We start from the raw sequence: 10897 nt of genomic DNA, 5'->3' as shown, positions 1-10897 counted from the left end.
TTACACTGTACAATAATAATATATAAAATTGTGGAAATATGGTGTAATAATAACAACTATTTATTAATGTTAAATAAAATAAAATAAAATATAGTTTATTTAACGTTGTGTCATAAATTAACATGAACAATTATTAGGTAGTACTGCTGTGTATTAACAATAATACAGTAATATAATAAAATCGACATTAAAATGTACTAAACAATAGCAGCTAAATTTAATTATTTTTTAAAATGTTGGTTATTTTATGCCACCTCTGCAAAAAAAAAATTGGATTATGAAATAATTCCACTGATTAGCTCTTCAATAACAACTTTAATGTAACATATATCATATAAAATATTAGGATAAAATGAAAGCTGGTGATTTTGCTTCTGCAACTTTTTTAGTTCATTCCAAGAAGCAACAAGGAAGTGGGAGAAAAAAAAATCCATGTCGGGTTTTGACGCCTTTCCCTCAAATTAACCTTAATGTGAAATATATAAAGCAGCCTCGTGCTGTGTCTCTCCCTGCACTCGCGAGCCAATCAGCAGCAGCAACAGCAGCAGCAGCAGCCTCCAGTCTGCACAGACAGAGAGAGAGCAGCCATAACCGCTGTCTGTCATCAGCTGAGAGAGAGTGACAGAGGAGACAGAAGGAGAGAAGAGAGGGAGCGAGAGGAGAGGAGGGAGGTGGTTCAAACCACACACACACACACGTTCACGCGCACTGGCCTGAGAGCAAAGGAGAAAAGAGAGAGAGAGAGAGAGAACGAGAGAGGGAGAGAGTGACAGGCGGCACCAGACGAACCAAACGAACCAAAGCGTCGACATGAGCGGCCAGTTTGAGGAAGATCTCCACGACCGGGGCGAGAGGAAGAGCAACAAATCCCCGACGCTGCTCTCCTCTTACTGCATAGAGAGCATTCTGGGCCGCCGCAGTCCCTGCAAGGTCAGGCTGATAGGAGCGCAAAGTTTGACGGGTCTGCCCGGCAGAGAAGAGCTCGACAAAGCGGCTGACGGTAAGAACCGTGAAGGGGAAAAAGGGGGGAGAAAGAAACTAAACGTGATAAAAATGTGCATTTTAACTCTTTAAAGTGTGTTGTTGGGTTAAACTCTTCTTAAACGCTTTTTTGTTTTTTGGGGTTTCCAGAAAAGTCAGCAGCATGTGTCAGAGACGATCTTTGGTGTCACAAATAGGCCTCACTTTTAAGTTGTAAAGTTAGAGGGAAATTTACAGGATTGATTATGTTTATTTTTTTATTTATTTATGTAAAAAAAAAATCTTGACCTACTTGTTTCACTGCAGGACTCACGAAAGAGCCGCTGTCCCTCAGCGCTGACATCCACCTGCCACCAAAGCTCCGCCGGCTCTACGGACCCGGTGGTAAATACCTCCACGATCACGCAGGGAAGCTGGACACGCACCGAGAGCAGCAGCAGCGGCTCCTCCTGCAGGAGCAAACCAGCGAGAGCCTCAAAATCAGCCAGGCGCCGCAGGTGAGCATCAGCCGCAGCAAGTCGTACCGGGAGAATGCGTCTCTGAGCCGGGGGGGAGAAGGAGACCAGAGCCCCGAGGAGAGCTCCGAGGACGGCAGCCTGGGGCTGGTGGAGCTCGGCCCGCTGAAGTTCGAGGAGGACGCCGGGAAGGAGGAGGAGAGCTGCACGGACGCGACGGCGCTGTCCCCGAAGGACGAGGAGAGGGAGAGCTTGAACGCCGGGGATGGGGACGTGAGGGACGGGGAGGACAGCGTGTGTCTTTCGGCCGGCAGTGACTCGGAGGAAGGGATGCTGAAACGGAAGCAGAGAAGATACAGGACTACGTTCACCAGTTACCAGCTGGAGGAATTGGAGAGGGCTTTCCAGAAGACGCACTACCCTGACGTCTTCACCAGGTAAGGAAACTAATATTATGTGTATTATTATTATATATATTAAAAAAAATATTATTATTACTCAAACGAATGCGTTTATATTTAAAAAATAAAATAACAATTATAGGCCTATAATTAAAATTTACACCCAAATAAAAATAAAACCTCAGTACTAATATCTGATTTAATATTTATCTGCTTATCAAATTAATAATTATTATAATGCATTTGAATTTAAAAACAGACATTTATCATCTTTCAAATAATTCCATGTATCGAATTTTTTTGTTATTTGTTACACACAAACACTCCACAGTAATTCCACACGTGTGCAACAGGACACCTCATCAGCACCAAACCCGTGCCTCGTACATGTGCACACAATAGGGACGTTTTGTTTACACCTGCATCCGCACACAAGAGCGACGAGTTATTGTTAAAGGACGAATAATGAAGGGATTTTTTTTTTTTGGCCGCTGGACCTGATACTGAAGACACAAGGAGAGTTTGGGGAAGAAAATAGAAGAAAAAGGGTCTAATTTCAAGCTCAAGGGCAGGTGTATATATTTAAACACACACTATTATATATGCTGTAAATGTAAAAAAATATTAATATTAATATTTGTGTTTTTTTTGCCCTCACACACAAGAACTATACATTCTGGGATTATTCATATTTTCCAATCGATTTATGTCTTTAAAAAAAACGCCTCGCAGCTCTAATTTGCACCCGCAGCCCAATCTCAGCAGCTGAAGGCGGCGTCAATTGCTTTGTGGCAGGCTAGTTTAGACGTCATTATTTTCCAACCATTATGTTGTTACAGTGACAGGCCCGGGCTCAGAGAGAGAGAAAAAATAAAAAAATCTCACAATCACTATAGGGCCTATTTCTACTCACGCGTGACAGGGAAAATAGAATATGGTCATGGCGTCTTCCAGTGAGGAGAGAGAGAGAGAGGGGGGGGGATAAAAAAAAAAATGAAATAAAAAAAATGAAGCCTATTATGGTCTGTTGACAGTGAACAATAGGAGGGAACAAAACAGCAATTCTACTTTGCTTGCAAACGTTGCCCCTGTAACCTTTTTCTTCTTTTTTTTGTTATTCTTTGCAGAGAAGAGCTCGCGATGCGCCTGGATCTCACCGAGGCCCGCGTCCAAGTAAGTGTCCTCTTTATTTTATTTTTTTATCTCCAAATTAAAAAAAAAAAAGGTTCACACCCCTCCTTTTATATATATATATATAATAAAATAAAATAAATAAATAAAAGTGTCCCCAGATACATAATCACCGGTGACATGCGTCACTGATTGAGGCTCATCAATTTGTGGCGGTAATTTATTGCGGGTGAGAACGTGTTAAATGGAAGGCGCTTTCCTGTTATTGAATGTTATTAGGGACGTTTTAGTGGCGATTAAGGCGACGCTGGCGATTCATAAAACGCTCACTTAGTGCACGAGCAAACACTGGATATAGTGCAGTGTGTGTGTGTGTGTGTGTGTGTGAGGGGGAGAGAGTGGAAGGATGTGTGTGTGTGAGAAGAGATGGAGGAAGGGAGGGAGGGGGGAGACAGAGGGGAGGGATAATGCTATTTGATTTCCCATTATGTGATTGCAATAGACCTGCATTGATCCGATGCTTTGCACTTGGGAGCGAATGAGAGACCATTAAAGGTGTTTGCTCCCTCTCCCTCCCTCCCTCTCTCCCTCCTCTCCCTCCATCTCTCCTCTTCTTCACTTAAAAGCGTGGCTTGCATGTCCAAAGCCCGGGCTCATAACCACAGAGACAATCCAAACACGGTGGAGAAAAAAAAAAAAAAAAAAAAAGCTCCGGGAGGTTATGGCCCGACGGTAAAACAACAGATGTCTCTTTAGGGGCAGTAGGTGAACAAATCACTTAACGGGCGCCATCAGGAGGTGATAAAAACTCATAAATTCCCCTGCGGCTGTGTAATGCTAAACAGCCCTCTGGGAATAATGTGCATGTGTGTGTGTGTGTGTGTGTGTGTGTGTGTGTGTGTGTGTGTGTGTGTGTGTGTGTGTGTGTGTGTGTGTGTGTCTGTCGCTCAAGCTTGCCTCGTTCAAATCACTCTCCTTCACTGTTGACATTCTGCTCATTGTGAGATGCCCCCCGTGCGTCTGCAGAGCAAACTGGGCACCGCAGTGGATGCGTGGGAAAGTTAAATACTCCCCTCTGATGGAAGTCACTTGTGCTGCAACATCCCTTGAGAATTTAATTTAAAGCGCATTAATTGTTATTGGAGCCAGTTCAGCGGTAATTTTCGGGATCTTTTGTTAAACAGCGCTCTTAATTACCTCTCTCTCTCTGTGTGTGTGTGTCTCCACACACACCCCGAGGCCCCGTGTCTACGGATGGAGGGAATGAAGGAAGGAGGGAGGGAGGGATGGAGAGAGAGAGAGAGAGAGAGAGGCTTAATTAGACGGAAAGTAGATTTAAGGGACCGTGAACGGCGGGGTTTACCTTACAAGTAATTATCGCTGACTTTCCGCCTGTTGGCCACCACCTGAACTGCACAGCTCTTAGAATGTGCAGTGACACAACATTCGACATGAGTGTGTGAGTGCACGTTCACTCAGTCTGAGACCATGAGATTCTCAAGGATCCTCTATAATCACCACTAAGCAATAATAATAATAATACTAATTAAAGGTATTGCAATAAAATATCAGATTATAAATGTTTGATAAAAAACTGTGACCAGAAAACCAAATAGGAGGCAAAAATAGTGACTGTGTGTGTGTTTGCATGTGCACACACCTTATACTGATAAAATTATCACAATATTAATGTAATGCAATGTAATAATAATAATAATAGTGGAAAAATAATAATAATAATAAGGTGACAAATTGTTGCATTAAAAGAGTCATATGTGTAGTATTTTAAATTACAAAATGAAAAATTCATAAATTTTCCACCAATCTGAAGCTTTTTGTATATATAAATAAATACAAATGTGTAAAAAGACAAACAAAATGCCCATCTACAGAGTAAATTTGAAAGTGTAACACACAAAATAGAACTGATATCACTCTGGAAAATGTTAAGTCAACTTATAAATAAAATCACTTCAGTTGGTTTGAGTTTATTCAAACTAAAAAAAAAAAGAAAAATAGCAAGTTATCTACATATAAACTGCTACCTTTACCTTTACACTGACTGAACTTAATTCTTCATTGCATTACATGGCATTACATCTTCATGTGTTGCCAACTGAGTTAACCATTCTCTCTCTCAGTGTAGAGTTGAATAGAACTGTTTTAGTGTTAAAGAAACACAAAACTTGCTTTAAATACCAAGATAGTTGAATTTAACACAACACCAGAGTGTTGTTTGTGACTTAAACTACTGCATATAAAGGTGATGCTGCACAATGAAAGTTGTATTATTTGCCTTGCTTGGTAAACTTGGTAAAAAACACTGCCCTCTTATTAAATTCTGCATCATCTGTCTTTGCCCTCAGGTGTGGTTTCAGAACCGCAGAGCCAAGTGGAGGAAGCGTGAGAAGGCCGGGGTGCAGGCCCACCCGTCAGGTCTGCCCTTCCCCGGCCCCCTGACAGCAGGTCACCCTCTCAGCCACTACCTGGAGGGAGGACACTTTCCTCCTCATCCTCACCCGGCTCTGGAGTCGGCCTGGACGGCTGCTGCAGCCGCGGCCGCCGCGTTCCCAGGCCTGGCCCCGCCACCACACAACGGCTCCGCCCCACCTCTGGCCACCCCACTCGGCCTGGGCACGTTCCTGGGCACGGCCGCCATGTTTCGCCACCCTGCCTTCATCGGACCCACCTTTGGCAGGTAACACACACATGCACCTCCCTTGGATCTGATGCCTATGCTTTACAGTTATTTACATCAGCGGCGCAGCAATCTTTGTGCTTGCAGGACTTCACATTTATCCCTGTATTTTCCAGCCAAATGACTACAATTTTGTCGTCAGGCACATGGTACAGAACAATGCACAGCAGGAACCCGAGCTTAAAATATACTCCCAACACATCATGCCACTATAATAACCGATGCTAATCCTCAGCCACACCACATTAGACTACTGTTTATCTCACTGTCTGATTATAAATATGCTATACTGTTAACTATTCAGCTGGGGTGTGTAATCACTCTGTCACACGTCCTAATAAATGATCTAAATGTGTGAGACGAGCTGCGAGGTGGCACAGCTCACACTCCATATGCCACAATTACCTCCTTCGTTTGCTTTCCCCTTCTCCATTAGGAGAGCATTATTAACCCCAGACTCTCCCTTTACATCAGGGAAGTCAGCGTGCGATTGAAGACGTACATCTAGAATGTTGACACACTTAAAAAAAACATTTGGACACAATTTTCACACAACCTAAGTGTATTTGAACTAACCTAATTTGGTGTTACTCAGTAATTTATGGTTCATTTTAAAGCTGAGGAACCAAATTTTGAGGGACAGGGTTAACATAATGGCCTTTTACTGCTAAAACTAATAAGACAGAGGCAGGATCTTGAACATTTAATCATGAATAGTGAATGTTTTTTGTCATCGTTTACTTACATTTCCGTCTTCTTGCAGGCTTTTCTCCAGTATGGGTCCCCTGACCAGTGCTTCCACCGCCGCAGCTCTCCTCCGCCAGCCCACTCCTCCCGTGGAGAACCCCTCCCACGCGGGGCCCGTCGTCCTCCCCGACCCTTCCTCGGCGTCGTCGGTGTCGTCCTCCCCCTCCTTGGCCGCAGCGGACCGCAGGGCCTCCAGCATCGCCGCGCTGCGCCTCAAGGCCAAGGAACACTCGGCTCAGCTCACCCAGCTGAACATCCTGCCCAACGGAGCCACAGGGAAGGAGGTGTGCTGAACACTTGACCCCCAACTCTTGAAACCCCCCCCCCAACACTATCCCCGGGCTAATGTCCCATTCCATGACACCCTATCCTATCCCCCCAACCCCTTTCTGAAAAAACCCATTCATACCTCTGGAGGATGATGTCCCCCTTGTGTCCAACCATCCCCTGTTACCTCATATGTCCCCCAACAAAATAGCACGACCAAATTCAAAAGAGCACTGGCTGAGAGAGTGTGTGTTTGTGTGGCTGTGTATAGTAAATACTGCTATTGTCCCATTGTCCTATACTTTTAGATTATCGCAGAAATTTAATTATACTCAATATAATTTCAAGCAAAAATGTTCCGTTTCTCCTAGGCTGTATTAATATACATTACATGTCTTTCTTTCTGAGCTGCATTCACACAGAATACACTTCACCAGTACATGAACAGGAGAACATGTATTGATTTCTCGGTTTCTGTTTGATGCCACGCCATACAATTCATAAAACCAGTCAAACTTTAACATAATAAGTCTTGCAGCAGATGGATTTCATTGACAGTAAATGCAATTCAAACCCAATTTGAAAGCAAAGCAATAACACAGGTCACACATCAATGCATCGTTTTAACTCATAGTACTTCAAAATATGTTATATATGTTAAATAATACATAATAGTTGCTTACCTTCAATTGAGCATCAGGCCAAAAACAGAAATGTTATCTGGGAAAAACAACAACATATTAGTGAGATCACACACACACACAGGGAAACCCAAGACTTTAAGAAAGGATTCCTGTGCCACTTTAAATGGTGCACTGCAGCTCGAGTGCTTGACATTAACACTTGCTTTATCTGTATGCATGGACGTGGACTGAGCCAGTCTGCGTCTATAATAAAAGGTGAGTTGGAGGAGGTCTGGCTGTACGTCTGTCTGTCTGTCTGCCCCCCAACCCTACCGACCGACCGACCGACCGACCGACCGACCCCCCCTCCTGCCCAGAGCCAAAGGAAACTTGTCCACAGACCTTCCATAGCCTTCTCTACAAACCTGACTCCTCTCTGCTATGCTCACCTGTCCAACAGTAACACTCAGCATTATATATATATATATATATATATCTGGGACATGTCAGCAAAGTGGAGACCTGAGACGTGTCTCTGATGTGACTGTGTGAGAGAAAAATGTATATATTGTGTAAGAAAAAAACAACAACAGGGGGGTAAAAAAAAGAAAAAAATACAACCACAAGAAATTTTCAAAACAAGGTCATGTATATTTGAGGGAGGCAGTGTTTTGATAATTTGCACTCGGTGTAGTGTTTCATGAATGTCGCCCCCGTGTAGAATTTTACCTGTGTTTATGAAATATTAGGTTCTTAGACTATTATTATTTATGTCGAAATTCTACTCTTTTTTTTTTCTTCCCCAGAGGAACTGAGTGAAGGATGTTTTTTTTTCTTTTTCTTATTAAGTGATTGTAAATTTCCTGGTTTATTAATGCTAATTTCAATAAATAACACTGGTAAAAGGAGTTATCTTTTATTATTATTATTTTCCAAATTCCTTTAGGACTGACATAGGCCTGTGTAAACCAGGAAAAAATTTAAAAAAATAATGTGAAATAGAATATTATAGAACTATTAATAAAAAGTGTTATGAAGAAATTGTTTTGGGTTTTTTTGTTTGTTGTTGGTGTGTTTTGCAAAACTTAAGATTTAAAAAGTTTGCTTATATACTCATGCAACTCCACTAACAGATCGCCTGATGTGCAGGAAACCTGCAGAGCAGATTACAAGGATAATTTGCCTTCTTGCAGCGATGCAGGCGCTCTCAATGCGGGAAAACCTATTAAAGGCATGTAATCCAGTGCGCTGCGTGCGTCTATATCCTCTTCAGAGTTGACAAAATACGGAGCATATATTCATGAGCTTAATCCCCCCCCCCTCCTACCCAAAAAACTTGTGAAACGCGCCACAAAAGGAGAGGGGTTTTCAATTAAGATCGTCCACTTTATCTGCTGCTGCTGCTGCTGCGGAGGAGGAGGCGCAAAACTTCCCTTAAACCCATTTAAAAGGCGCTAAATTAGTCTTAACATCTGTAATGCCGTGTCGATGTAAGCGGGTCCCCCTTTGTTATTAATGAAGTAACAAACCACTTCATCAAATGACACACCCACACACACACACTCACACAGTTAATTCCCCTTCCACTAGGATCTCACCACTGACGCAGGAGCATTACAGCAATCAATGCGCATTCTCCTCCGTTTGACCCTTCCATGGTGCCAGACCAAATCGCGTGAAATTACCCCAAGGATTAATGTAGTCCCCTCCTTTTATCGTCCGCATCTTCGTGGAAACAAAATACACACACACACAGATCCACAGGTTTTACACCTGTTAATCATTCAATTTACTCCAAACAAGGAGGAATTAGATCCGATCAGGGAGAGACATACCACTCTACGTGGATGTATCCTCAACGCACACATATGAAGCCACAAAGCTGCAAAAAGGAGGGAGGAAAAAGAAGATAAAAAGCAATTTTCTCCACTGCGGACACAGACCACCATCCAGAATGTTCTTTTAAAAAAAACTCATTCTTTTGCTGAAGCTCAGTGGAGCGTGTCTGTATGTTTATTGTATAGTTTTTTTTTCTCCCCTCCTTTCCTGTATAGAGTTTTGATGAGATTGTCTGGGGCCCGGGGAGTTTTAATCTTATTTTGAATATAACTAATGAATGGCAAACCAATTTGTCCCTAATATCAGGGGGGACGCCGGGAGGCGGATGACCTGCTGGGCGCAGAGCTTAAACCTCCATTGCAGCGCAAAAAGGCGAGAAAATTGAAATGGTGTAGCGGAGGACAGAGAGAGTCACACGTGTTCAAAATCACGACAGGGCTGCACTTGTGCAGGTCACGAATTATCACCACAATGAATGTTGATGTATTGGAATTGAAAAAGGACCAAAACAAGGTCCCAATAATGACGCATTTGCACATTTCCTCCCCAAACCAGTTTGGACAAAATTAAAGATCTGATATGTAACGTTTCTGCATTGAAATATCTAAAAGGATCACCTTTCGATTTGTTTTCATTTTGGTCACTTTTTAACTACAAGAACATCAAACTAGGTTGATACAATATTTCACGGCATGATACTGATTCTTTGAAGTGGTGTATTCTTATCGTCAGTACTTTTGGATGTATTTAAGCCTCCGGCCACTAGTTGGCAGCACTTGACTCTCGACACCTTCCACTACTCTCACTAGACGAAGAAAAGTGTACATCCGTTGTGAATATAACGTTATTTTAAGTGAGAGTGTTTTTTTGGCCGGAAAAAAAGCTACATAGCAAGGAGTGAAAGGAGGAGAAAGTAGAATGGGGCCAACTAGTGGTCGGAGGTTTAAATACAATATAATAATAGCCTTCTGGTTCTCCAGAGGATGCAAATGTGAATATAAAAATATACAGAGAAGCCGCCACATGAGTTTGAGTGGAAGTCTAAGGGAAAGTGAGCTCACTTCCTATTTCATTCATAACTGCTGTAAATATTTTCCTAGTTTTGGGTCTTCTTCAACAGCACACAATGTCAGTTTTGTCAATTGTGTTGCCTTTTACAGGAAAGTACACGATAAAGCACAGTACACGAGTGGACACCTGTGTAAATTGAGAAAGCTATCAATAACCAATAGGAGAAATTTCCGATTGCACCTGAACGTGGCGTCGGGCAAATCGCTTTTCTGGAAGCTTCAAAACAGAAGTTCAGATTCTTATGGGTGACGTCACGACTGCTAAATCACTACAGAACATTTAAAAACTCCATTATAATGTCGTGAAACGTCTCAATATTTTAGTGCATCACTATTTTCTACACATGACCTCTGCGACCTGCCTCTCACTGGTGAATCCAGGTGTCCAGAGAATGTCCTCCCACTGACTTTTTCCTGCATTTTCCACTGCGACACATTCCACATGCAGCTTCTCCTTCTCATTCCCCAGCTGCTGGGTTTGATTTGGCCCCTGATTTGGATTCTACCTGGCCTCCTTTCACCCTCCACGTCCCTGCCTGAGAGAGAGAATAGACCCAATCACTCCACAGCCTCAGCCGGATCAGTCCTCACTCAGTCCCCGGGAGGAGAGAGGAGCTCTAAAAGGCGCTTTGATGAACAGCCTCCTCCTCCGCCTCCTCCTCCCCCCAACCAGGACCTGAATAGC

The 10897-nt window shown here is 42.9% G+C and overlaps 1 protein-coding gene across 1 annotated transcript; it reads left to right on the top strand.

The window, feature by feature from the left end:
- The first annotated feature begins 758 nt into the window (after positions 1-758).
- Positions 759-8256, top strand: arxa (aristaless related homeobox a). Its single transcript, XM_083901406.1, has 5 exons — positions 759-1000; positions 1288-1873; positions 2965-3010; positions 5335-5666; positions 6430-8256. The coding sequence occupies exons 1-5, from the start codon at positions 811-813 to the stop codon at positions 6704-6706; spliced, it is 1431 nt and encodes a 476-aa protein (XP_083757532.1). The 5' UTR covers positions 759-810; the 3' UTR covers positions 6707-8256.
- The last annotated feature ends 2641 nt before the right edge of the window (positions 8257-10897 follow it).

This window comes from Microchirus variegatus, assembly GCF_963457635.1.
Source record: "Microchirus variegatus genome assembly, chromosome: 15".
Lineage (NCBI taxonomy): Eukaryota > Metazoa > Chordata > Actinopteri > Pleuronectiformes > Soleidae > Microchirus > Microchirus variegatus.
The sequence above is the reverse complement of the archived record's forward strand: the minus strand, read 5'-3'. Positions and strand labels throughout refer to the sequence as shown.

Coding starts and splice junctions, on each gene's coding strand:
- arxa (XM_083901406.1), top strand. CDS start 811: ATGAGCGGCCAGTTTGAGGAAGATCTCCACGACCGGGGCGAGAGGAAG. Junction 1,001..1,287: donor GCTCGACAAAGCGGCTGACG/GTAAGAACCGTG, acceptor GTTTCACTGCAG/GACTCACGAAAGAGCCGCTG. Junction 3,011..5,334: donor TCACCGAGGCCCGCGTCCAA/GTAAGTGTCCTC, acceptor CTTTGCCCTCAG/GTGTGGTTTCAGAACCGCAG.